At 45.3% G+C, this 27,607-nt stretch overlaps 1 protein-coding gene across 1 annotated transcript; it reads left to right on the top strand.

Moving 5' to 3' along the window:
• UBALD2 (UBA like domain containing 2) lies at nucleotides 1–25,347 on the top strand. Its single transcript, XM_029600442.1, has 3 exons — nucleotides 1–483; nucleotides 1,895–1,957; nucleotides 23,659–25,347. Exons 1-3 carry the CDS (start codon nucleotides 364–366, stop codon nucleotides 23,977–23,979), a joined length of 504 nt encoding a protein of 167 aa, XP_029456302.1. The 5' UTR covers nucleotides 1–363; the 3' UTR covers nucleotides 23,980–25,347.
• Nucleotides 25,348–27,607: the final 2,260 nt, after the last annotated feature.

Here is a 27,607-nt window from a genome sequence, read left to right as displayed (position 1 = left end):
GAGAGCAGGAGGGAGGGAGGAAGTGGGGCTGAGCGATCACAACAAGCGCTGCCTGCGGGACTGTAGTAGGAAGCCAGGCAGCGAGGAAGAGCAACAGCGAGGGCCCGCCGCACGAACGAAGCCGCAGAGCTGTGCGCTGGGATCTCTCCTCCCCCCACGCTGGTGTCTCGGATTCCCTCTCCTCCTCTTTCCCTCCCTCCCCACCCCCCCTCTCCCCTTCTCCCACTCTGTCTCCGGTGCTGCCTGGTCGGCTCGGTGGTGGCGGCCGCCGTTCGCCTCTGCTCGATTATTGTTTGCTATCTTCCTGCTCGGTTCTTCCCCGCCCCCCCCCTCCTCCTCCTCCTCCTCCGCTTTTCGTTCGCCATGTCGGTGAATATGGAGGAGCTGCGGCACCAAGTCATGATCAACCAGTTCGTGCTGGCGGCGGGGTGCGCGGCGGATCAAGCAAAGCAGCTGCTGCAGGCGGCACACTGGCAGTTCGAGGTTGGTGTCCCGAAGTCCGGTTCCGATTGGGGGAGGGAACGCGATCCGTCCGTCGCTCCTTGCCTGTTACCCCTCCCCACCGAGCAGTCCAGGATCTGAAGCCCTAAATAACAACAAACAGAGGAGCGTGGCCCGGCGGCCTCTGCTGCTGAATGGGGAACATAAACAGTAATTACTATGATTGTGGTGGTTGTATTATTATTTTTCCTATTTTTGCGCCTCCGGGAGCAGGAATGCAGTGGGCTCTGGCGTCACGGGGAGGGTTGGGCGGATCGGGTTCCCCCAAGGGATGGGAGGTCTGACCCCCCCTCCCGTAAATGCCCTCGTTGCTATTTATAAGACACAGTGTAATAGAAGCGGCCGGGAGCCGCACGACACAGTGCGAGAGCCTGCGCTATCACCCGGGGCTCAAAGGTCTTGCACGCCCAGGCGGCTGGCTTACACCTTGGCCATTTTGCGTGTACTACTGTTAATAACAATTTACACTGGGGGCAACGGGTAAACAAAAAAAAAGAGAAAACGAGGTTTCTTAAATATTGAAGTCTTTAGTAAAAAAAAAAATATAAATTATATATATATATGTTGACATCGCGGGTGTAGTCTAAGCGTTCTGCCCGGTTTGGAAAAACGACCCCTTATTTTGTTGTTTTTTTTGTTTATCGTACGCGTTCAGCGTGCGTGAAAATGTTGACAGCTCTTGTCCGATGATTGCAATCACAGTACGTGCAGTGCTCCCGTTTTTTGTTACCACTTTTTCAATTCATAGTGCTGCTACGGCAAGGAATGTTACATAACTGGAAGAATATCTTATGTTATTATTTGCTCTGTAATGCTGATTTGGTCTATGTTGTTTTTAATTATTGAAGGTAATCAGGGTGATTCTCCCCTCCCCCACCACCTCTTTATTTACAAACAGGATTGATGTCTGCGCTGTGTTAACCAACGTGTTGGGAGATTTAATAATGAAGCTAAAAGCGCAATCATTTTTTTTTCCGGAAGCGCAGCTCTCTCGGGGAATTGGAACAGAAGCCCCCTCGTGGTGTTTCAAGTTTCTTCCATTTTGTTGCTGTTGTTAATTTGTTTTTATTGTCGTGCTTCTCTTCCCCCCCCCCCCCCCCCCTTTCCCGGTTAGGATCTAGTATAAATTGCATCGTTTTTTGTTGTTGTTTTTTTTCTTTTCGATTTCTACGCAGTTTGAAAGCAAGACAGGAAATTTGGCATCTCTGAGATGCCGAGAAGCGCCGTGAGCTATGGGGGAGGCGGTTGATTGTTTACAAATGTCAAACTTGAGACCAGCTCCCCATGTTTTTAATTTTTGTGTTTTCCCGGACGCAGGTCAGACAGCCTTACTATTTGTCTCCCTTTTCATTTTATGCGGAGAAAGTAACTAATTTTTTTTTTTTTAATGCAGACCGCGCTGAGCACGTTTTTTCAAGAAACTAACATTCCCAGCAGCCACCACCATCATCAGATGGTAAGTAAACTTGTTGGGCACAAGGTATATGAAAGACACCCCTCTCCCCTGGGTTTGTATGTCCTAATTAGAAGCTTGGAAGGCGCTTGGTACTGAGGCTCAGGCTGAACAGAAAAGTGATGTTTCCTTGTGGATTTGAACCCTGGGGATCTTAAAGGAGCCCAACCCTTGCTGGGAGGGGGAGTTTGAGGGTCGCATGCTTGCTGTGCAGTGCTTGTGTTTTGGACTCGCCCATTGCAGCGGGAAGGGGAAGCTGCTGGTCTGGCAGGAATGGCAGCTTTTGCCTTCTGTGCTGTCAGACCCTCTGTGACAGCCATATTGTACGAGCAGCTAAAGGAGAGAGAGACACACACACACAGAGCTGGCCCTTCAAATGTAAACAAGACCCAAAATGTCTTCCAGGAACTGGGTGAGTTGATCATTTTTTGTGCTGTAGTTTTCATAGCAAAGAGGGGCTCTCAGACCTTCCATCGCTTCAGCCTGGGAGGTTAGGCCCGCATTCAGTCAGAGTTTTGACTGTAAGAGAATTTAAGCTTAGATTGTGACAGGAGGTGTAAATCACATGTGGCCTGTCATTTTCTTTCTTTCTCTGCTTAGAGAAATGGGGCTTTTTTTGTGTGGCAGAGGGCTTTGCTGCTGTGTGCAACATTTTGCTGTGTTTTTGAAGATCTGGTTTGGTGTTTCTTTTTTCTCCTGTTAAGCATCATGTTGGTTGTAATCAGTTTCTGTGCATGACAAGATAAGTGCGAATTGTGCTTGTATGCTGCGTTTTCGCTTACTAACGCCTGTGTGATCCCTAGAGTATGGGGCACATTTAGATGCCGAAAGTGAGCCGGGACCTATATATTTTTTGCTTTCCAGCCCACATGGGCTGGGTGTCATTTTCATCCCTCCCCCCCCCCCCCCCATATTGCTCACTGCTATTGCTCTGCACTCACTCAGTTTCACCGTTTGCCCCTGCATGTCCCGCTCTCCCTCCCCCAGAGAGAGGCAGATTACAAAGTATCATATTATTTTACACACCAAACGTAGGGAAAGAAGAAAACGTTGAGGACAGATTTGTAGGGGACAGGGAAGGTTTGGGGAAGACAAATAGTCCACAGAAAGAAGCTGGGAGTGGGTCCGATTTTAAATTTATGGCAACCATCGCTAGAGGACAAGGGCTAGGGGGGATTTTCCCGTGGAAATCAGCAGTGGGATGGGGGAGGGGCATCCCAGTTTTCAGGTCCCTTCAGAATTTTGTGCCCAAGGCATATGTCTGTGTTGCCTGTACCTAAATCCAGCCTTGGTTGGAAATTAGGACAGAAGAGGACCAGTTGGCCTAAAGCCAAGGAAGAAATGTACTGTGCAGAGAAAGTGGACCAGAGCAGGGCCTTAAGGAAAAAGTAGAAGCAGGCCCGGATTTAGGCCTGGGGTGCCAGATATCCAGACCAGAGAGGAGTCTACTTCCGTCCTGGGTAGAATCCAAAAATGGAGGAGGGTGGCTGCCACAGATGCAGTTGAAGTTCACTGCTTTTGGGTTGGTTGGTTGATATATTTTTTTTTTTTTGACTTTGCGGTTTTCTCCTGTTCCTTTGGGGCTTCCAGCTCATTCAGAACCTGGGGCTGGGATCTGGCGCCACTCACAACTGCCCTGTGACTTTTTTTTTTTTTTCCTTTATTTTCTAACCCCTCCCGACTTGATCCAGCCATCACGGCAACGGTCCTCAGCCTCATGCATTGAGTCACTTTCCAGGAAGCTGCAGTCAGGGGCTCTAGATCTGACCCGTTGGTTGTCGAGTGTTGGACTGAGACTCCCTTCCCGCGGCAGTGGCTGGGAGCGCAGCCTTCGAATGGGGTTGAAAGACTTGACCTTGGGAGTTGCACCCAAGTCCTCCTCTTGGCAGCACAGCCACCGGGCTGGCCCCATCCATCACTGCTTCAGTCTCAATGCTGCATCTCTGCAGCTTCTCTGGGCTCAGCTGTTTGGGTGGGAAAGGTGTCTGTGAGCTGTTCCTTGCGGAGAGCAGATGTGGATATGATTTGCCGTTTTTTGTTTGGATCAGTATGCATTTTTCAACAACACCCCCCCACCCCCCGCCAACCCAGATATTTCTGTCTCCGTTTCAGACAATGTTATAGCAAGCACCTTCACAAATTGGATGCTTCCTGATTTGAAAGGGAAGCTCCACTGTTGAATAAAGGAAGTCAAAATAAATACACCAGGCCAGGACTGAATTTGTTTAAAAGTCCAAGAAGGTCACATAAGTCTGTGATTTTTCCCAGCAGATAAACTACTCCCCCTTGCACAACTGATTAAAATGTCCCATCAAATCTAGCACAATATTTGATTTTTGTGATTTTTAGTTAAATCATAGTTTTGTTTTGGGTTTTTTTTTTCTTCTGGTGGGAGTAAAATTGGCCCTCATTGGCTTGTTTTCTTCCTTTTGGTTCAGGCTTAGCTGGATTCCTCCCTAGATGTCTGTAAAACCCTATTTTGCAATGATGAGGACAGTGTGAACGACTGACCCTGTCTTCCTCCAGCCCTGTCGAGTGCCTTCTGAATAGGTTTAACCTTGGATTCGTCATAAGCCCATTAACCGTGCAGGAGTAACATTGGCGTACTGCACAGAAAGTCTCTGCAGAGTTTGCAGCCCTTCCACCTTCGAAATATTCGCCATCCCCTGCTATAATGCTGGTGCAGTCAGGTAGCTGAATAGGTGATGTTCTGGACCTTAACAGTCCTTTGGTCTCTCTTCCTCAATGGAGCAGGTTTCTCCCAAGACCAGGGATGGGGAAAGGAGTGGCATACCCCACCCATCAACACTCCTTGTGGCCTTGGGCCAGTCACTTTATCTTCCTTTGCCTTAGGTATCCATGAAAGCATTTGGGGTAAGGACTTACCATACCTGGAAAAAAAAAATGCTGTAAACGATCTTGAGCTAAAATGGGAAAGGCAGTGTAGAAATACCTCATTACTTAGTATTGAGTTTAAGTGCCAAAAATGCCTAGAATTATCAGGATTTGTGGGGGTCTCTTCACACTTACCCAGAAGCCATGGTTTGCGTGCTGTGACCAATGGTTCCCTCAAATTTTTGGAAAAACTGTGCGCGCAGACATTTTCTTTATCTTTGTGCATCTTTATAAGCCAAGTTGAAATCTGTGCGCTACGAGCCGGTATAATGCAAATAAAGGTGGGATTTCTTACGCGTGCTCAGTGCCCGGGGTGCATGACCCCTGGGCGCTATCGCACAGCTCAGAGGGAACAGTGACTGTGACTTGTCTCTTTGGGTGCTTGCGCGGCGACTTTGCTGTCTCAGGCCCGTGGAAAGCCACACCCAAGGCATGCAGACATGTTTGCATGGCTTGTGGTGCGTGTGTGTGTGTGCTTCAGGGCTATAGTCTGGGAAGAGTAGAGTTGGCTGGCACGGGGAATAGATTCTTTCCATCTGCTGTGGAACCGAAGCAGCTGCTGGACCAAAGATGGCTTGTAAAGAGTGAGAGTCACTGAGAGAGTTGTTCAAAAGTTATTTTCCAATGCAGGTATACAGAATAGAGGGTAAATGGGCCTGTGCAATTTGTATGACTTATCTTTGTGTTCACATGCATAAGGACCATCTAAATCAGTAATAAGGTGTTGAGAGACTTCAGGATCTTGCTTGTTGTTGGGGGTTGGTTTTTTTATGGTTGTTTTTTTTTTTTTTTTAAGCTCTCATTTAATATCCTGTTGGAGCCTGACTACACCCAATAGAAGGGTTTCAGCAAATTTTGTCTGGTCTTGCCACAGTAACTTTAGATCTGTTTTCCGTGATCATGGTCCAAGATCCACTGGAAGCAGAAATCTGATCAGATATCCCAAATAGCCACTAGACCTATTGCATTGTTTGTATGTCCAATTTCACTTTTGTTCTAATACCTTATTTTCAATTTTATTTTGTAAACAAAAAGCGCCTTCTTGTCATGGTCACCTGCTGTGTTCTTCATGGTTTGGGCTGTGCTCTTGCCTTTCACGTGTCAAGTGCTATGCTTGGAGGTGCTGGGGAGAGGTTAAGAATGGGCACAGGGGTACCCTTAATCCTGTCCATTGTGGTGCAAATAGTTAGAGAGAGGAACTTTGCAAAATTTACCAGGACAGAAAAGGATGATCTTGATGATTTCGTTTTGAACTGCAGACTAAATTTAATCTATTTTTTTTTTGTTGACACTCACTGCTTTGTCAGATCTCTTGTATTCCCTTGGGATGTGGCAATCTAATTTTTCACCTGATGTCAATCTGCACCACCGGAGTGTCAAGGGGCAGAATTTTACTCAATTCACATGCTTTTTCCCTTTACCAATATTAAGGCCGGTGCAGAAAACCATAGATGGGATTTTTGTTTTTTTGTTTTTGCTGTTCCCTTTAAGGAAATGTTTTCTCCTTATTTATCAGGCGTGACTTTGAGCGAATCTTCTCTGTGGAAGAGAAAGCAGGGCTGTGTGCTCGCTCGGCTCAGAATTCGGGAGGGCCAGCCACAGAAAGTGAATGCATACACGGCTTCTGTAACCAGAAGAGACACGAATGAGCTCCGCCTGTGAGCTCTGGGGTTAACTAGCGGGATTAGGATAACACTAGAGGGTGAGGCTCCGCACTACTTTGCCTGCGTTTGTAGATAACTAACACAGTTCAGGGTTTCACACCCTCTCACTGGAGCTGTAGAACTCACCTGGAAGTAAATGTGCCGATGAAGAAATATTTTAATGCACTTGTCTGGGAGAGCTCAAAATGTTTTAAGCTCGTCCCTGCTCTTCCCTCCCTCCCCCCCCCCCCCCTCACTCCACATATAAAGAATGGAGATGGGATAGAATAGTGCAGTTAGGCAGTTTGAGCAAGGGGTATGTGTTTCATCAGGTCACGACACTGCTTTGGATTAGAATTTCATTTGATTCCTTTGACTAAAGTCCTGGTGTAAGGTCAAGCTATGAGCTGAGGGTGGTCCCTGCAGAACTTGTACAAGGTTTGGGTTAATGCCATGCCACTCTGCCCCATTGGCAACACAGTGACATTAGGACCCATTACCAAGACAGATGTATTAAACCTCTTGCTTAAAAACATTTAAAGTTAAGTTATAACAATAGACCTGTGGCGTTCTTTTCCATTTTAAAATACAGCGGATCCCCGGTGGATCCTCCTCTTTAGCATACGGTGCTTGCTGCAGGGATATCCATTGCGTCTTGGGCACTGCTATGTGCTCCTAGCGTAAAAGTTCCTTTTCTAGTTCTGCTCTGACTTTGAGTTCGTGGGGTATCCGCTGCCCATGAGGCAGTCCACTTTAATCCTTTGCTCGTGCCGAAGGCAACTTCCATAACAGGTGGTGTCACAGGTGATACCTTCATGGGATGGTAAGAGGCAAGAGGCTGACCTGCAAGGTACATAATCCAGAGCAAACCAGATTTCTTTAACAAGATACTTGCAACCTGAGAGAAATGTGGCTTATTTAATGTAAGTGTGTGCCAGACGTCTGTTGTGTAATAATTGTAACTTTTTGGGGGGTTGAGGCACTGCAGGGGGATGGGGGACAGAATTGGAAGGGGCACTTTGTGGAACAGAGTTATAATGGGCAACAGTGATTTAGTGTCTCTTAAAAACTTTTTCTACAACTGAAGATGGGGAAAATCACGTTCTGGACCTGATTCGCTAACTGTTTTTCTCTTATTCAGTGTCTATAGGACAAAAGCTAAGTGGATCAGACCCCAAGTCCTGCTAAGAGAATTTTTTTTTGTCATTGTGAACTTGCGAAAACACAAGCTATGCTGCCTCAATATATAAGACTGGATATAACTGAGCACTGTATGACAGGCAAAACGTAATTACAAATCACAATCTTGTGAATGCTATAAAGTGAGCTTGCATTAATATCTACAGTATAGGCTGTACAGGTTGTACCAGACGTCACTTCATTTAAGCAGAGGCCTCGTGAATTGGGCTCAATATGCATTACCGGCATTTGGCCAATGGGAAGATTGCTGTGGCCGTGCTTTTTCAGCCAGTATTTATCAGCTCTGCTTAAACAGTAAAACCAGTTCTTAATTTCTTTCCATTTTTCAGTTCTTGTGAAATTCTGGTGGCATTTTTAAGACGTCACAGTTTTTCACCACATCCAGATTTGTTTTAATTATTTCTTTAATATATTTATAATTTTTATAGTCCTATTGGATGTTTCCCCAGTGAAAAGTATTCAAGTATGGTCATGCTCTTCCCTAAAGAGCTTACGACCTAGGTGAGTACCTGAAGCAGTGGTAGATAAAGTGACTTGCTGAATCACAAGGAATGTTGGTGGAGGATGTGGGATTTCAGCCCTGATTTCTAGCCCATTGCTGTTGCTTCTAGGCCATGCCTTCACTCTTCTTGTTTTGGTGTGTAGTGTTTAGTCACTGCTACCTTTCCTCTTCCTCTTGTGCCATTTCTCCTCTCCCCTCATTTCAGTTTTTGCACTTGACTGTCTTTGATGCTTAATTTAGGAAAATATATATACATTCCTTAGGGCAAAGATGGCCAACATTGATCATCAAAGGCTGTCAGTAGGCTTTTCATGATAACCAAGAATATGCAAGTATAAGGTCATGAATATTCATTCAGGATATTCTGAAACCCAAAAATGCTTGTGGCCTTCAAGGACCAGAGTTAGCCATCCCTAATACGGTAGGAGATATAATATACAATTTTGTAGATTTCCATGCATGCCTGTGTATCTTTCCAGCTGACCAAGGGCCTTCAAAGGGTTCTCTGACCTTTCTCTGCCCTTAATTATTTGTCTCCTCTCATTATACATTTACTATGTGAGCTGGTTTAATTTAAAAAAAAAAAAAAAGGTTTTGGATCCATTTGAAGCAGATTGGAGGTAGCTCTCATGGGAGGTGTGTTCATTCCTGGAATAGTTTTTGTTATACATTAACTGGGAAAATCATTCACAGAATGGTCGGTGGCTTGTCAGTGGCTTACCTGCCGAAGATTTTAGATTTCTCCTCATTTAAGACTTCTTTTTGTGGTCATGACACTTATGTGGGTAGAGGGGGACGGGGTAATTATCCACCATAGCCACAATGCTGCTCGTGGTTACCACTCCTTTTGTATTACTACAGTCTGCTGCTGGTATTTAAAAATGTGTGCATATGAATTATATTCAGCCAGAATGCCATGCTGCTTATGGGTTAGATTACATCATGAAGCACTAGTAGACACTAAATAGAGCACAAAGGGACAGATACACAAAGAACCACCCCACCCTTTCCCATCCCACAAAATGAGGAAAACCCTTTAGTGCCCCTCTTTGGCTGAGATCAGATGGAAGTTCAGAGACACTTGGTCCCTTTGTGGCCTTTTGGCCGAGAATGAGAACCTGTACAGTATGGGGGGAAGGGGAAGGACGTTAATGCCTTGCCACCTAACCCCCATTGGGGACACAGTTACATTACAACTGTGACGGAAGCAGGAAATTTACTAAAACTCCTGTTTAATATTAAAAAAAAAAAATCTGTCTGGAAGGGTTAGAATTAATGGGGGGGGAGGAGGGCCTTAGCAGGTATTCAGCATGTTCGCCTGCGCCTTGGACTGTGCCAGTGTGGACCTTGAGACAGGGCCTGGGGGTCGTGGGGCCTGCGGGTCACAATTCCAGGCTGCTGTATTGTCTTATGGGCCTACAGATTGTATTGCCATGGTAACCTGGCTCAGAGGCATCCTCTGCCTCCTTGATTTTTATTAAAAAAAAAAGTACATTCAAAATACATAATCTAACTTTATGATAGATTTGTAAGGGTCCCTTTTGGAGTGAGTGTTATCCTCGACCATAATGCCATGGTGGGTTAAAGAGCTCACCTGATGTATTATTAATGTAGAAAGATCCCCTCCCAGTCTGTACATCTGGTAGTTTCCCTTGAGACCTGCAGATGATACAGCTGCTGCTGAGGCAGGGGGTTAATTTTAAGTGAAAGCCACGAATTGGAAGAAATCCTGGGATGCAAGTTCAAATCCCTGTCATCGCTGCTGCTGTGTGTAACCTTGTGTAAGTCATTTCACCCTGCGTGTCTCCGCCTACCCAGCTACGACTGTCTGATAATGCCATGCCTCCTCCCCTGAAAGGCTTTTGTAAACCTGTGAGGATCCAGAGTCCACAGCTTGTCGGTTTGAACTCGCTTCCGCGGTGCACACAAGTGTCCTTTTGGCTAGCCGTGTCCCCGGCAGGACCTAATTAGCATTTTATTCTGGCATCGGCTGTTAGATCTCTTTTCAGAAGCCACGTATTGCTCGCCGTGTGGAATAATTTTACAGACCTGAAATGTTTCCTTTTCATAGATTAACTGGACCTTCTGTTTTTTAATTTTCCCAGCGTTTGGGGGAGGGGAAGATCCTGTAAATGGCTTCTGTGTCTGCCATACACTAAGTAATTGGGGGGGGGGGGGAGGGCTCGCTCTGTTGTAATCCCCTCCTTCCATGTGCTGCTTCTGCTTAATTATAAAATGTAAACGAGACGAAATCCTTCTCTGAAAACTTACTAAGTCCTACCGGAAAGGTAGGCACTGATGTAGCCAGGGCAGGCTGCACAGGAAACTGGATGCTCTGGTGATTTAGGTTATTACAGAAACCTATGGGAAAGGTGGATGAAGAAGAGAAACAAATTGGGATCCTGTATTCTTTTTTTTTTTTTTGCCCTAGAGGGTGGAATATCAAGGAGGAAGAGAAAAGGCTGTCCTGGATAAGGAGAAATCTTGCAGGTGCTTGCTCTCTGTGGCGGGCAACTGGGATGTATCCATAGCAGTGTGGTCAGAATAGCTGGATGGGCTGGATGGTATTTTTCTCCTGTCATCTGCTATATTGCTAGAATGTGATTTTAGTGCCTTAGTGAACATACGGTGATTCTGTCTCTGGCATGCTTACACCCAGCCTGACATTTTGACATTTTTTGTCACCCCAATATTTGGGCTGCTTGTCAGTCCTGTTTTTCTCACTGTCTGCTTTTTAAATTATTTCTTTTATTGTTGCTGCCCTTTTTTTTTTTTTTTTTTTAAGCTGTGGAATGACTCCAGCTGTTAGAATTAGTCACTTACGAGGATGTTGCAGCTTCCACTCATCCCCTCAAGCATGGCCTGTCGGGGCTAGATGGGTGACAGCCCAGGGTGCCTGGCCGGAGGCAAGAATGGGGCTGGTGTCGGCTTGCCTTGTGAGGGGGCAGGGGACAGTGCGCTGTGCTGCTGCTGCTGCCACCACCACCAGCGTAGCCGTAGCCTGAGCCCATTTTGAGCTCTGGCATGGCCACTTTGTCAGCCCCAGCACCGCCCATCCCCTCCCCTCCTGTTCCATGTGTGCTGCCTGGGAGGGGAGGGGCTGGATCAGGAAGCCAGAGGGTGGTTATTATTTATTTATTTATTTGTATACGGTCAAGCTGTACGGTCAGTCTTGGTGGTTTACAACACATTAAATAAACATAAAAATAAAGGCATACACAATCCTCAGGTTAGAGTACATAACCTGTTCTCTGCCGAGTGAGATTCCGCACACCTGGAAGGCAGCAATTCTTCAGCCAGCCTGCTGCTGTTGCCCACCCCTCAGATTTTTGCCACCTTAGGCACAGGCCTAGTGTGCCTGCTGACAATTCCATGCCCACTTCCTTCCCACCACCATTGTAATGTACTATATGATTCACCTCTGTGTGTCCAGTCAAGGACATCTTTTTACTTCAATCAAATCCTTCTGTCTTGATCGGATGAAGGGAGCTGTAGCTCCTGAAAACTAGTCAAAAATATATTTAGTAGTGTAAGGAGAGAAATACATAATTTTCTCGATGAGCGCTATATCAATGAGTTGTGTCTTCCATTGGGAAATGCTAGGAGCACTTTATTTATAAAAATTTGCAGATGGCGTAGTTGGTACAAATACAATAACAGCAGTTCACAACTTTACGATGACACTGCTCCATAACAAGGCCATGGTGTGACTGGCCGCCTGTACACAATGAGCGATCTATTTACATTTTAATGTATCAGGTCAGTGATTATGTATTTTTTTATTAGACTAAAATTTATTCATTCTTGAAAATATATTCATTGCATGAGAAGTTGGACAATTATGAACATACTTGGGGGAGATTTAGGGCATATTTATATAGAACATGAGATATACACTTATCTATTACGAGGTGTACAGTGCGCATTCTGAAAGTTTTCAGACCCCTTCATTTTTCCACATTTTGTTAGTTACAGCCTTATTCTAAAATGGATAATATGCATTTTTTCCCTTCTCAGCCTTATACACAATACTCCATAATGACAAAGCACATTTCTGCAAATTAAAAAAAAAAACACGTTTACAGAAGTATTTAGACCCTTTGCTATGAGAGTCAAAGTTGAGCTGGGGGGCACCATGTTTCCATTCCATCATCCTTGAGATATTTCTTCAACTTGATTGGAGTCCACCTTTGGTAAATTCAATTGATTGGACATGATTTAGAAAGGCACATTCTTGTCCACAGTTGACAGTGCAGGTCAGAGCAAAATCAAAGCCATGAAGTCAAAGGAATTGTCTGTAGACCTCCAGGACAGGATTATGTCAAAGCACAGATTTGGGGAAGGGTACAAAAAGACTGCTGTTGCACTGAAGGTCCCGAAGAAGTAGCCTCCATCATTCTTAAATGGAAGAAGTTCAGAACCACCAGGATTCTTCCTAGAGCTGGCCACCTGCCCAAACGGAGCAATCAGGGAGAAGGGCCTTGGTCTTTCTTACAGTTTCTCCATAGAGATGGGAGAACCTTCCAGAAGGTCAACCATCTCTGCATCAGGCGTTTATGGTAGAGTGGCCAGATGACAGCCACTTGGAGTTTGCCAAAAGGCACTTAAAGGACCCTCTGAGCATGAAAAATGAGATTCTTTGGTCTGATGAAACCAAGATTGAACTCTTTGGCCTGAATGCCTGGAGGAAACCAGGCACTACTCATCACCTAGCAAATACCATCCCTACGGTGAAGCATGGTGGTGGTGGTAGCATCATGTCATGGGGCTGTTTTCAGCTGCAGGAACTGGGAGACTTAGTTGGGACTGAGGGAAAGATGAATAGAGCAAAGTGTAGAGAGAATTTTGATGAAAACCTACTCTAGAGTTCGCTGGGCTTCAGACTGGGGCGACGATTCACCTTCCATGAGGACAACCACCCTAAGCACACAACCAAGACAACACAGGAGTGGCTTCGGCACAAGTCTGTGAATGACCTTGAGTGACCCAGACTTGAACCCAATTGAACATTCTCTGGAGAGACCTGAAAGTAGCTGTGTATCTATGCACCCCATCCAACCTGACAGTGCTTGAGAGGATCTGCAGAGAAGAATGGGCGAAAACCCTCAAATCCAGTTGTGACAAGATTGTAGCATCATGCCCAAGATGACTTGAGGCTGTAATCGCTGCAAAAGGTGCCTCAACAAAGTACTGAGTAAAGGGTCTGAATACGTATGTAAATGTGATATTTCAGGGTTTTGTGGTTTGTTGTTTTTTTTTAAATTAATTTGCACAAATTTCTACAAACCTGATTTTGCTTTGTAATTATGTGATATTGTGTATTTATTTATTTTATTTATTTACTTTTATATACCGGTGTTCGATTTTACATATCACATCGGTTTACTTTTAAACAAAATTTGCAGGAACTTATGCGTTACCTTTGTCAAATACATTAAACATTTAAATATGGGGATTGTTAACAAGGGATATAAAAGAACATATTATCAATTTTAGAATAAGGCTGTAATGTAACAAAATGTGGAAAAAGAGGAAGGGGTGTGAATACTTTCTGAATGCACCATACCTGAGGTAGTGTGGCCTATCACCGTGTGCTTTGTATTTTGATGCTCATGTGTTATTTCTTTTATATGTGACTTTCTAAATGCCCCTTGCATAGCTACTGTTAATAACAGTGGTGTGTTTTGTTTGCTAGAAAAAATGTAAACAGACGCTGGTTAGCCAATGGGCTCACTCCCTTCCTTAAACTTCCATGACAGTGTGTCTGATTTTCCTGGGGCAGCGCCACACGCTGTGATGTAATAGTCCTTCAGCCAAAGGCACGGCTAAGTACGAAAGTAAACAAATCCTGAGCACACACATGCTGCTGGTTTGGAAAGCACCATTCTGAACTAAAAAAAATAAAAAAATAAATAAAGTTAAATAGGACGTTTGTGTGACTTGTCGTGCTTTGGTTTGTGAGCAGTTTTGATGTGATTTCAGATAACTGGAAATGAAGGGATGGAGGAGTGGGTAGGGGCCCCTTTCTAGCACAAATGAAAGGGTGCGGGAGGGGGATTCGGATCCTCTTTGCTTGCATGGGTTGAAGGGGGAGTTGAAAGGCCTTTGGGGGGGTTGAGGGGTTAGGGATTGGGAGGCTTTCTCTCTTGCACGAGTGTTAGGGGAGGTGGTTTGGCTCCTCTCTCTTGCATGGGTGAGGGGGGTTTGAGGTTTGGAGGTCCTATCTCCATGGGTTAGGTCGGTAGTGATCGATGGTCTTGACCTTCTGAAAGCCGTTTGGTGCTCTGTGTCGAATCTGCATCCCCCATTGCTCTGTGGCTATCGTGAGCCAGAGAGGCCTAGAATGGCCCAGGTGTGGGCTATCCTCTAACCTCCTGGAGGCAGCACTTACTGAGCGGGCTTAACGCACACTGGCGGGACAGTCCTGCCAGTTCAGCGGCTTTCACCTGCACTAAATTCACTAGAAAGTGTATGATAAAAGTAGAAAAAGTGTGGCCATGCGAAAAAGAAGCACCATCCAGGCAGCTGATAGTGAAGCCTGTACGTTAGGGTGCATGTGAGACTCGTCATGATGTTAATGAACAGATGCTGAAATAACACAGAGTAAGATTCTTTGTCAGTATATGGCGAGATATGGATGAGTTCACTTGTGATGAACAGTTTGAATTCAGACCATAGTCTGTTCATTGATGTTTTTTTGTTTTTTTTATGGTAACCTATCAGGAGCAAGCCTTTTCAGACTGGTGGGATAAAAATGCTGGTGAATACAGTTAATAGTATATGTACGTTCAGAGTTCATCAGCTTTTTGTTGATTAATTCTGTGAAGTAATCTTTTGTTTCTTTTTGTACTTAAGTTGACCTTGGTTTTTGTTTTTTTTTTTCCTGATGTCTTTTTTTTTATTTCAAAGTTTTCTTCAGAAATTTACTAAACAAATTATGAATATAAAAGAAATATATCTGTAGCTATATATGGAAACTGGTTTCTGGAAATAGAGAAGTGAGCGGTTTCATTTCCTTGAATAGTGTGTGTGTGTGTGTGCATGTTTGATGTTTTCCCTTGGTTAGAAACAGGCCTTTGTTTGGGTTTCCTCGGGCTGGCCGCTCTACCACTGCTGCTTCTGAGGTGCTTGCTCCCTTTGTGCTGTAATGACACTCCTTCTGCAGGGGTGGCGAGCTACCTCTTGAGTACACTGAAGGAAGTAGGACTTTTTTACCTTGAAATGGCCTGTCAGTCTTCTAGATTTCTCCAGTTCATTCGTTCGTTGTCTCTACTAATGAGCTTGCATCCATTCACCAGCTAAGAGAGGGCAGGAGTGGTCAGCAGCCCTGGGAGGAGGGTGGAGATTGGAGCTACTCTGGAACGAGTTGGAGAGGGTGAAGGGAATTTTTTTTTTTAAAGTAGATGACACGCAGGGTGACACCCCATCCTGTGGTTGGAGCAAAAAAGGAATTGGGTCAGTGGAAACTTTGCCTATGGTAGTTTTTGTGCACCAAAGAGAGGAGAAAAGGTGCTCAGGCCAGTGTACTCTCTGACAGACCAGTAGGGGCGTGGTTAGTTGTGAGTGTGCCAGCATGCCATGGGGTGCCCGCTCTCTCTTTATCGGCGGTCATCCTGGCATTTGATTTATCAGAGCCCTCCTCACTCTTCCACCCTGCTCCAGGCATATTTTGATTTTTAATGTGCATTGTTCCCACAGTTTTGATAGGTTATTGTCATGTGTGCATGCGATTCCCGGAGAGGTAATTAGCCTAAGGAATCCATAACTGCAGGAATTTAATTTAGTAGATTTCAGAATATTTTTTTTTTTTTTTTATAATTCTTTATTTATACGTTTCAAAAACAAGAGTTATACAACTGTCAGCCCTGATACATTCAGTCAGCAACCCTGACATGTATTACAACACATCGTGTACAATAGCAGTTTGGGAATTCCCCAAAGTGCTCGGTGTATATTACCAACTTGTACTCATGATAATAAAACAGTTATCAACAACAAGTGTTCAAACATTTTGTGATGTATAATCCTCCCTCTCCTTATACCCCCCTCTCAGTCCCGCCCTCCCCGTTTCCCCCCTTCCCCCCTCCCTCATATACGCTATCCCGATTATGTGCAAGGAATGTTAGTTCTGGCTAATTTTCCAGTCATGGTAAGGTTTCCATATAGCGTAGAAATTCTGTATCCGATCATGTTGTACAGCAGTGAGATATTCCATCTGACATACTCTATCTAATCGGGTGAGAACCTGGGCAAGTGTGGGCGCCCTGTCAGCCTTCCATCTAAATGCTATTTCACACCTCGTGGCCACAAATATGTGTAGGGACAGTCGTTTTTGTTTATCGGTGCCCGTCCCTCCTATCAAACCCAGCAAACAGCCCTTTGGATCGGACGGCACCTCTGCCCCCGCAAGCTTAGAAGCAAACTGGGATACTGCCGTCCACAACCCTGTGACCCTGTTACACTGCCACCACATATGAAAGAACGTTCCCTTCTCGCCACACTGACGCCAGCATCTATCACTCAGCTGGGGTTGTATACGATGTAACCGTTCCGGTGCCATATACCACCGTTATAGAATTTTATAACCGTTCTCTCTAATGCTAGCAGAGATCGATCCACGTCCTACAGTCATGTGACATTGCTCCCAGTCTGAGTCCGTGAGGATCTCTTCAAGATCAGCTTCCCACCAAGTCTGATAGCTCAATTTATGTTTGGGACCACTGTTAAGGAGCATATAAATTCGCGAGATGGGCTTGGTGAAAGGCCCAGTCTGCCCACAAAACGATTCAAATAAAGACTTGCCCTTAAGTAGATCCCCCTGTGCACCCTCGGAACATAGAAAGTGAGCAATTTGTCTGTAGGCAAACTTATCCATGGCAGAAAGCACATATGACTTTTGCAAGTCATCAGCTGAGATTAACTGTGTCCCCAAATACATCTGGCCTACAGTGGTAATGCCCAGCTGCCTCCACCTCCTGACAAAAACGGCTTCCTGTCCCGGAGGGAATCGAGGGTGCATTAAAAAGGACGTCTGATGGTAGATACCCTTATCGCCCACCAGCCGGCCCCTCCATCGCCTCCAGTACCGAAGTACCGCCTGGGTGTATGGCGTAAGGTTCCTATCATGGCTCCTACCAGCCTCCCGGCACCACACTCGAGTAGTCAACGGAACCGGGTCCGACCCCGCCTGCTCAATGGCCACCCACGGCTTGGGACAACTGGTATGATGCCAGCTAACGATCACACCCAGCAGTACGGCGGAGTAGTAACAGTAGAGATTAGGGATATTGAGCCCCCCACTGGACTTATCCTTATATAATATGTGGCGCGATACTCGCGGGGGCTTCCTTTTCCAAATAAACCGGAAAAGCTTCCTTTGCCACACTCTCATGGCCCCCAACGGTATTGCTATGGGTAGCGTTTGGAACAAATAGCAAAATCTGGGTAGGATGTTCATCTTGACCGCCGCCACCCTTCCAAACCACGTGAGGTCAGACCTGTCCCATCTGTCCAGATCCAGCTGTACGCAAGTGATCAAAGAATCATAATTTAGGCTATAGAGATCAGAATATTTTTAAAGCTTGGATTTTTTAATTCCCCCATCACTCTACTCTCAGAGTTTTTGTCCCAGATCCTGGGGTTGCCTCTGTTGCTGTGGCTGGGGAGAGCAAGGAAAACGGAGACAGCAAAGTCTTTGCTGATGTTGGCAGTGGGAGTGTTTGGCGATGTTCACTGTGTTGTGGCTACCTGTTTTGTTTTTGTTTTTGTTGTGGCTGTGTTGTGTTGTGGCTGTGTTGTGGCTACCTGTTTTGTTTTGTTTTTGTTTTTGTTTTTTGGATGCTGTCACTGGTAAGGATTAGGGATGTTGGGATGGTCCCTATGATGTACATCAGATCTTACATTGCAGGCTTTGGGGTGCTGGTGCAGCGATGGGTTTAACTGAATAAGAAAAAAGAAAAATTGTGTCCCATCTTTCCAAAGCATCAGAAAAGGCAGGTAACAAAACACATTAAAACATCATTTTTTTTGGGGGGGGGGACGGGGACAGGACCTCGCTCTACAGAGTTTGAGCTGGCAGTGTGGAGTGGAGAGTTCAGGGAAGGGGGTCTCATTGTTTGTAAGTTGCAGCGATGGTTTTCTGGGGTAATGAGCAGACATAGTGGAGAATTTTGGCAAGAGAACAAGGTTGCATGGTACCCTGTCCTGAGCAATATGTAAGGAGACAGCATTTAGTTATGTTCCCCATAAACATTTTTAAAAACAGAGAATTCTGTAAGAATTCACATTGAATGAAGTAGATAGTCACTTTAGTCCAGATAAATATGTCTGCACCCTTATGCCATGCACTGCAGTGCCTCCTACTGGAAGAGACTGCGATTGCGAGGGCTGTCCCACAGCCAGCACTCCTGCACCCATCTCTTCAGAGCATCCTGGGGGGGAGGAGGGAGAGAGAGTATCTGGAACTGTGTAAGCCGTCTCACAGCCAGTACCCAAATCCCTGCAGTGCCTCCTGCTGGGAGTAACAGGCACTGTGGGAACTCCTGCGAGACACCTGCCAGCACTTCCTGGTAGGAGAGATTGGCACAGTGGGAGCTATGACTTGGCCACACAGCAAGCGCTCCTGCGCCACTCCCTGACTGCCAGTGAGCCAGAATAGGAGGTAAGGCATGAAGGGAGCGGCTTTTGTGTTTTAGCTCACGATCATCAAAAGAGAAGGGGCAGTGAGGAAGACAGTTCTTTTGCCTGCACTCTTCCCACCTTTATTGGTTTCCATTTGAAGGTTTTTGAAATTTGGAGCAGTGTCCTTGACCAGTGGCTCCCATCCAGAAGCTAACAATTTAATGGATTAAGAATTTTTTCAGACATGCAGATCCCACCAGATTCGCATTATTGGAGAGATCTTAGAGCTTTATAAGGCTACCTGAAGGTCGCACGACATTGCAGGCCACCTCATGTCATGCTTTTGGGGATCTGTGGTGAAATGGATCCATCTTAACATTCAGCTGCAAGCAAAGTGTCCTTTTCATGTATTGGTGATTTTTATTAGTGATATAATGTTTTTGTGATTAGGTTGGCTCTTGGCCCAGTCCCAGTGTCTCCTTCATTTGCCTTCAGTGACGAGAATAGAACAGAGTCTGCCCAGACCGAGCCTTGGAGCGGGGGTTCAGTTTCCGCTGCATAAGGACCTTTTGGTAACCCCTGCAGGAAGCTGTTGTAATCCAAGTACTTGATATGGCAAGGACAATGAGAAGGGGAGTTTTAGTATCCTCCCAAGCAATTCTCTCAGCGGGAGAGAGATAGAAATGGAACCTAAAACATTTAACTGTTTTGAGGGTTTTTATTATTTTTTGGGGTTTTTTTTTTTTGTTTTTTTTTTTTTTAAAGACCGTATTTGTTAGGGAAAGGTTTTGCTGCTGTCCCTTTTTTTTATTGCATCTGTAGCACTGCAGGCCCTTGTAAGAACGGGCCTCAGCCAGGATTCCTGGTCACCTTAAAGCAGCAGTACTGGTAAACAAAAACTCACAGAATTCAGGTGGCTGTGACAAGTAAAGATGTCTCTTTCCATTTATTTATTTATTTGTTTGTTTTTTAATTGTAAATTCTGACTTTTTAAAAATGTATTCTTTTGGTGCTGAGGCTTTCAAAATTTCCTCCTGCCATTATGTGGAATGTAAGCCGCGGAGCTGCTGTGGTGATCCTCACCCAAACGGATCTCCATGCAGCCCTCATGCCGAGGCATGTAAAATTGTAAACACAGCGTGAACAACTGAAATGTGGACTTCAGGAGAGCCAAGGTTAACATGGTTATAGTTGTGAGATACATTTTGCATTCCAAAGATGTTTTAAACATATCAGAAATAGAATATTGGGGGGCGCGGCAGAAAAACAGAACCTGTACAAGGACCTAAGAAGAAGACCAATAGAGGCAACTAGAAAGCCAACAAATTATCCTTGATAATTTTGAACTAACCCTGCTTATTAGGAGAGCAAAATATTGCGGCTGTGCATGCAAGATGAAATATTTTTCTGTTTTCAGGATTTTATGTGGTACTCTGTATTCAGTCCACCTATTGTGGAGGTAGCCATTTTGTTTGCATAACGCCGTGCTTCTTTAGAGGACCACTGAAATATTAGTACTTTCACATTTAAGTGTAGGACACATCTGCGACATACTTAAAGCACAAATGAAGCAACATGATCTGCTAGTTCAACAGACTGAAGGGGGAGATGTGATGTCTTTTGTGACCTCAGTAAAAAACAAAATGGTTGTTCCTCTGTTAAGTCACTTCAGCTGGCAAGCAGCAGTGTAAAACTTTGGGAGTGGATAAGGCTTTGGATTGGCCTAATTTTTGTCTGTTTTTCTTCCGCCACGTGTAGGAGTTAAGTTTGGTTGAAGGAGCAGCCCTTTAGCTTAGGGGATGTGGCTAAGAGGAATGCACTCACTAAAAAGCAGCAGGGAAAGCCCTTGTGCAAACAGACAAGGATAGTGGGTGCTGATGGGGAAAGAGGATGCAAGGTTATTCAGCCTTTTCTCTTGAACGGAGCATTAAAGCAATACATGGTTAATTACCAACAGTAAGAATGCAATTGAAGACTATGTTGTCACTTCCAACCTGTGAGAAAAATGGGACCTAAAGGCGTTGAGGATGTCGTGTGGGGTTAAGCACTCCACTGTGGAAGACATAGGTTTCACCCCTAGGTCTGGCTTCTGCGCCTGCTTCCTGGTCTGGCCAGTGGCTGGCTGTGCTAATGAGGAATCAGCCTCGGTCCCTGTGAGTCCCACTCGTCGCACAACGGTGACATCTGGTGGCTGGATTGGAAGCCCACAATTGCAGGGGTTGGGATGGAGACATTGGCACATATTCCTTCCCACATCTCTTTGCCATCGCAATGGCTGGGCTAAGTTAAAAGGGGAAATTATAAAATGGGGGGGGGGGGGGGGGGGGGGGGGGGGGGGGGGGGGGGGAACCTGTGGGTAGCTGTGAGTCGAGGCTGTTTCTGATTGATTTGGAAGCAGAGGAGGGAAACTGCTTTTGCCAAAATAATTGATGAATGGCATTCTGATCTAAGACTATGTTTTTCTTCTTTTGCTACAGTACAGTTATGTTGTAGCTGGCCAGATTCACATGGTTAGAAATGTGGAGGCTCCTCCTGAATGGAACATTCTGGCTGGTTCTGGGACGTGGGGGTGGGGCACATGGGTCATGGCTAGATAAAGCTAGCGATCTTCCAGGCCTGGTGCTACCGGGTGTGTAAACCATGCAGTTACACGGTGCAGCGCACGTAGGGGGCTACTGAAATCAAAAGTTCCCAGCAGGGGAAGGGGTGCCGGGACTGAGACTGACTGGTTGTGTGAGGAAAAAAAAGCATAGACTTAAGTTTGTCTGCTTAGTTGGGGGGGAGGGTGTAAGCAAGTGCTAGGGAAGTCATACTGGTGGGTGGGAAGGGGGCCAACTGTGCATTTGCTTAGAGCATTTGGAGGTGGGCATTGCCCCCCAAACTATGTCTGTGTGAGGGAGACAGAGTGCGTGAGACTGACATAGAGGGGGCAGCGCAGGAATTGTTCACTCAGGGCAGCAAAAAAAAAACAAACCCCCCACTTATCAACGTCCCTATGACCTCCTTCATGTAGCCTAGAGCAGATATCTGGCCTAATGGTGTTTCATGCTCGCTGCATTGTGCCTTGTAAATTGGCTGCAGAAACCGAGAGCAGTTGTCTGGGACAAAAAGCGATGTTGGCGATTTTTGGCTCTTTGGTTCTGCTGCTTCTCTTTTCAGCCAATTATTCTCTTACAGTGATTATGACCCTGGGCCTTAGCCTCCCTTGGTAGGGTGTGCTCAAGAGGGTCTTGCAGGTGAACAGTTGGACGCCTGCCAGCGTGCTGCATTCCTGCCCTTGTTTACTTTGCTGTCTTTGTTCTGGTTCTTCCAAAGTCAGTGCAATGAAAATAAAGGACATTCGCCCTCCAGCACACTTTCCTTTGAATGTTCCAGGTGCTGTTTCAAAAAGAAAACCCACAGAGGATGCACCTGAAACAGTCTCGTGTGTGTGTGAGAGCCGGTGTGTGTGAGAGAGAGAGATAGAGTGGGTGTGAGAGAGCCGGGGTGTGTGTGTGTGTGTGTGTACACTACTTAAACACGAGAGGAGAATAAGGTCCATCGAGCCCAGCATTCTGTCTAATAACTGTGTATGGACTTTTCCTTCAGGAACTTGTTCGACCCTATTTTAAACCCCACTATGTTAGTTTCCTTGATCACGTCCTGCGTCAACAGATTCCATAGCTTGATTGTGCCCTGAGTGAAAGAAAAATACCTCCTATCTGTTTTAAATCTGCCGGTTGCTAGTTTAATGGAATGTCCCCCTAGTCCTAGTGTTGTTTGAATGGATAAATAACCATTCCCTATCTCACCATTCCACCTCACTCATGACTTTATAAATTCCAATCATATCCCTTCTCACTCGTCTCTTTTCCAAGCTAAAGAGGCCCAGTCTGTTTAACCTTTTCCATCCCCTTTATTATTATTGTTGTCCTCCTCTGCACCTATTCCCACTCCACTGTCTTTTTTTTTTTTTTTTGAGATATGGTGATCAGAACTGCACACAATACTCAGTGTGGTCACATCAGGGATTTATATAAAGGTATTATGATGATTTCAGTTTTGTTCTCTATTCCATTCCCAAATAATTCCGGACACTCTAATTGCACAACTCTCATAGCTCAGGTACTCAGAGTAACAGAATCCAGGAAGGCTCAGAATACCTTATCCCTTATTTGGCCAGTTCCTTCTGGTATATTTTCCTGCATGGAACACTTTTTAATGTTTCAGTTGCCATTTGATTAGGTGTTTCAAAGGCCTCTTGTGCTTTATCGGTTTTCTGTGTTCCCAGGAATGGGCCACCTGAGGCTTCTGTTTAAGCTAAACTGACAGCTTATAAAGCTGAGCTCTTTTTGAGGTCCTGAAAGTAAAGCAAACACTGGTGTGCTTGGGTTGCTACCAGGTACAGAACACCTTTGATGATAGGTTTTTATTAAATATTATATACTGCGAATCACTTCCTAAGTGGTTTCCAGATTTGACATTCATAAAATTATGTGAAACAAAATTTAAATGTAAAACAATAAAACATCCGTTTTACTAATAAGATAAAACAACGATAACATAATATAAAAAATGAACTTGACATAGTTTCAACATGCAATGCATCTTACCAAAAACAATTATTCTGTAATGCCTAATACTAGAAAACCTGCAGAAAGCAAATTTAAAATAATGCAAAATGCTCATTAAAACGTGACACAAACATTGCCAGAAATAAGTTAAAAGGCCATAACACTAGGATACTGTACAATTCACTGTACCCACCATTTTTAATCAATCACATTTCCTTTATGTATTTATTAATAATTGGTTGCCCTGGACTCGTTTGCAATTTGTTTAATTTTGTCCTCTTCTCTCTGCAGATGTGCACACCGAGTAACACGCCGGCAACACCCCCCAACTTCCCCGATGCCTTGGCCATGTTTTCCAAGCTCCGGACTTCAGAGAACCTGCAGAGCAGCAACAGCCCCATCACCTCCATGGCGTGTTCCCCGCCGGGTAATTTCAGCCCGTTCTGGGCGTCCTCCCCACCCAACCACCAGCCAGGTTGGATGCCACCCTCCTCTCCAACAGGACACAACCTCCATCATCACCTTCACCACCAGCAACCCGTGTGGCCCCCTGTCTCCCAGCAAGGGAGTACCCAGCAAAAGGCAATGACTGCCATGGAAGGACAGAGATAAGACTTGGTACCTGGCTGAGGAAAAAGAGGGGTGAGAGATCAGGAAGAACCTGTGAGGCTCGAGATCATGGCATCCCCCTGTGCGATATGGACTGGAAGATTTTTGTATTTTTTTTTTTTTTGTTTTTGTAAATTGGACGCAGCAATCGGGCCTCGGTTTCTTCAGGAGAGTCAAAACAACTGGTCTTTTTTCTCTTTTTAATATATAACTATAATATATAAATATATAAATATATGTAATATACATAAAACCCTGGGAGGGAGAGACTTGAACTTTGCCAGTCGGAGTGGCCATGTTGTGGGGCCCTGCTTGATGAAATTACAGCAGCAGGCACAGAAAAAAAAAAAAGGCGGCCATCTTGGAAGTTCCACACACGCAGCCTTTCCCTATGCTTTCCCCCACGTGTTTTTGTTTGGTGGAGGTTTAAAGCGATTCAAGAGTGGGATGATATTGGGGTGTGCAGATAACAAAAGACGGGTCAGATCTTAAGATCTAGAACATCTGTCCTCAGAGCCTTTCTGAAGGCAGGAAGAGGAGGAGTATGCATGGTAAGGGGTGGACTTCTGCAGTTTTTGTTTTTTTTGTTTTGTTTTTCATGGCTCTCCCAGGGATATCGGGTTGCTACGTTTTGACTTTGAGGAGAAAGGTGAATGACACCAGGATGAAAGTTTCATATAACGCATGTCGTTTGGAGCAGAAGGTTCGAGTCTGGAGGGACTTGAAATGTTAACGGTAGGTGCGGTGGGGAGGAAGAATAGGATTCTCTCTCGGAGAGTGGGTGTGTCTCGCACTGCCAGTTCTAATTCATCGTAATTCAATAAACCAAGCACTCTTTCTAGGAATTGCAGCAGGAGTTACTCAGTCTCGGCCTCTACAGCTGGTGGTTCTGGGATGGATTGGAGGGAGAATTCAGCACATGTAAGGAAAGGGGCCTCCACTCCTAGAGAACTGTTTCCAAGAAGAAACTTTCCAGCCACTGGCTCTTCTAGACCTTTTTTTTTTTTAAATTTTATTCTCGCTACTAATATTTGGCTTTGTGAGAGAGGTGGCTCTTCCGCCCGCTCCTTCCCACCACCAGATCTGCTGCTCATCCTTTCTTCAGAGTCACAGAGGAACCAAGACCCTATCTTTCCGCTGTGGGAGAATTACTGATACCGCATCGGGATGGTGCTGAGCTGCTTCTTATTTAAAAAAACAAACAAAAAAAAAAACAAATGAAACATAAAAACTGTGTGAAACCATTGGTAGGTTTTCTGTGGCAGCTGAGAAACTTCACTAAGGTGTGGGGGAAGGGTGAAAGGCTGTCCCCCCACCCTGGTGGCTGCTCATGGGATGTGGAAAAAAAAAAAAAAAAGCATGTTGGTTAACCACGTAGAAGTGAGATCATTTTCCACAGCCCGTGGGGGTGGGGAGAAAGCGTCCGCTAGTCACCTTCCTCCTTGGCCAAAGGCACTGTGTGGGCATGTAAACAAACTGTCGGCACATCTGCCTGCCACCGGTTCGGTGCAGTAAGGGACAGCTGCTGGGGACGGGCCAACCTGTTTGCCCTGGGCAGCTGGGTCTGCTGCGAACCTCCAAGGACAATGAGAGACGCTTCGGGTGCTGGTGGCATCTGAAGAACGCAGGGCTGTGTCGTCGATGGTTTAGTTTTGGAATCATGCTTAAACCAGGTTGAAGGGTTATTTTTAATTTAAAAAGAAAAAAAATTAAAAAAAAAATCACTTTTTTAACCCAACTGGTATGGTTTTCCTTGGTTTGATCTTCTGGTATGGGGAAAATATTGAACTACGTGTTGCAGTGATTTAATGTCTCTCGAATTCCGGGTGCTTCTGACGGAATCGATTTGCCGACTGCATTTTGATGTCACAAAGCCACCTCCTGTCTGACATATTGCAATGCATTTGGTGATCTCAGTAGAAGGTCACGAGTGCAGTAGCAGGAATAACAAAGACAGAAACAAAGGGATAGTGATCGGCCTGGCTGGGGGTCAATCCCTGGAATAACTGGGGGGGAGGAATGTTCTTGTTTGAGGTGCATTTGCTGAGTTATATGGGTCCAACCCACACCTATCCCTATTCTACCTAAAATGTATTAATTCAGAGGCTCATATTGGTTCTGCTTGTGCAGGCTGCTGTCACATTTGTTGTAGGGGTTAAAATAATGGCCTTACTGTCCATAACTTTCCACAGGGCTGTAGGGGTAAAGCGTTGGGGAAAGTGCATCAGCATTCTCCCGAAGTGTTGCAGGCTGTTTCTAGCTGACGGCACAGAACGATCAAGCCTTCATGTTTCCTAGCTTAAGTGCAGAGGCATCCGGTGAGAGAAAAGCAAAGTTGGTGGGGATCGCGCGTACCCTGGAACAGAAGAGCACTGTTTGTTTGTTTTTTTTGTGGAGTTAAGAGAGTGCCCTGGGGCAGAACAACTGTTACGGTTCCATGGGTGGGGATAAGAGAGTGCCTGGGGCCAAAACACCTCTTGGGGTTCCATTAGTGATGACAGAGGATCTGGGGACAGAAGCGCACAGCTCTTGTGGTTCCAGCATACTCACAGTGAACAAGGGGAGAAGCTGCAGGTAAAAGCACCAGTGTATGCACAAACAGGTTCTCATATGAAACCAGTCCGTAAGGCTCACTGGAAGCTGTTTGATAATCCTTAGCCCTACCCTTTCTCACCATCCTAAAACCAACTATTATGCAAATAACGTAAAAAAAAAAAACCCCAACTTGATACATCTGTGGCATTCACTCCTACACCCACGTTTCAGAAGCAGGAGACTAATCTCATCCTGGCAGAGAAGCTGCCTGTGCAAACACCTAGCGAAATCTCTTCCTGTCAAATCAAACCAGCACTAAAATGGACACAGCACCGAGAGAGGGTGTGGGCCAGGGATTGCATCAGAGAATGTTTTCCTCTGAAGACCCCCGACAGTAATACGGTTTTGTTTATTAAGAGGGGAGGGGGGGGATTCTCTTTTTACAGTATTTGTACTCCTGCTTTGGGAGTCTGTGTGCAGTGTGCTGTAAATCATGGTGCAGGATTCCCTGGACTGGAGTCCAGTGCTGTGAGGCAAGATTATAGGACTTGTTTTCTGCATTGGATGTGGTCACAGGTGATTGTTACTGTACCTAACAAGGCCTTGTGGGATGATATGATACTTGAAGTTTTTTTTCACTGAGGGGAGATTATTGTTGTCTGCAGACCAGCAGGATGATAGTTCTCACGTGTGGATGACATCATTGGATGGAGCCCCGGTCCGGAACTTTGATGTCAAAGAATCTAGACCTGTTTAAAAAAAAAAAAAAAAAAGCCCTACTGAGCATGTGCAGCTGTATCATCACCCTGCCCCCTAGGTGGAGTCACTCAATTTCATTTCATTTTTTTTTTTCTTCTATGGAGCCATGTGTGTCTCACTGTATTCAGCTTTGCTCTCTCCTCACAGTTTTTGTAAGTGATTTTTTTTTCTAGAGCTGCAGTGTTTTTTCTTTCCCTTACAGTAGTTTTATTTTCTTTCCACTATCTGTCAGCCGTATGGCGGGCCTTAGTCACTGTGCAGTCTGGCAGAGTCTATTACTATCCTTTATTAAATAAATACTGCGCCTGCAGTTTAGTATCTGTGTCCTCTCCTTGCT

This window comes from Rhinatrema bivittatum, chromosome 4 (assembly GCF_901001135.1).
Source record: "Rhinatrema bivittatum chromosome 4, aRhiBiv1.1, whole genome shotgun sequence".
In the NCBI taxonomy this organism is placed as follows: Eukaryota; Metazoa; Chordata; class Amphibia; order Gymnophiona; family Rhinatrematidae; genus Rhinatrema; species Rhinatrema bivittatum.
The sequence above is the reverse complement of the archived record's forward strand: the minus strand, read 5'-3'. Positions and strand labels throughout refer to the sequence as shown.

Excerpts from the sequence above, each read along its gene's own strand:
- UBALD2 (XM_029600442.1), top strand. The coding sequence starts at position 364 with ATGTCGGTGAATATGGAGGAGCTGCGGCACCAAGTCATGATCAACCAG. Across the intron at positions 484-1,894 it reads CGGCACACTGGCAGTTCGAG|ACCGCGCTGAGCACGTTTTT; the intron begins GTTGGTGTCCCG and ends TTTTTAATGCAG. Across the intron at positions 1,958-23,658 it reads GCCACCACCATCATCAGATG|ATGTGCACACCGAGTAACAC; the intron begins GTAAGTAAACTT and ends TTCTCTCTGCAG.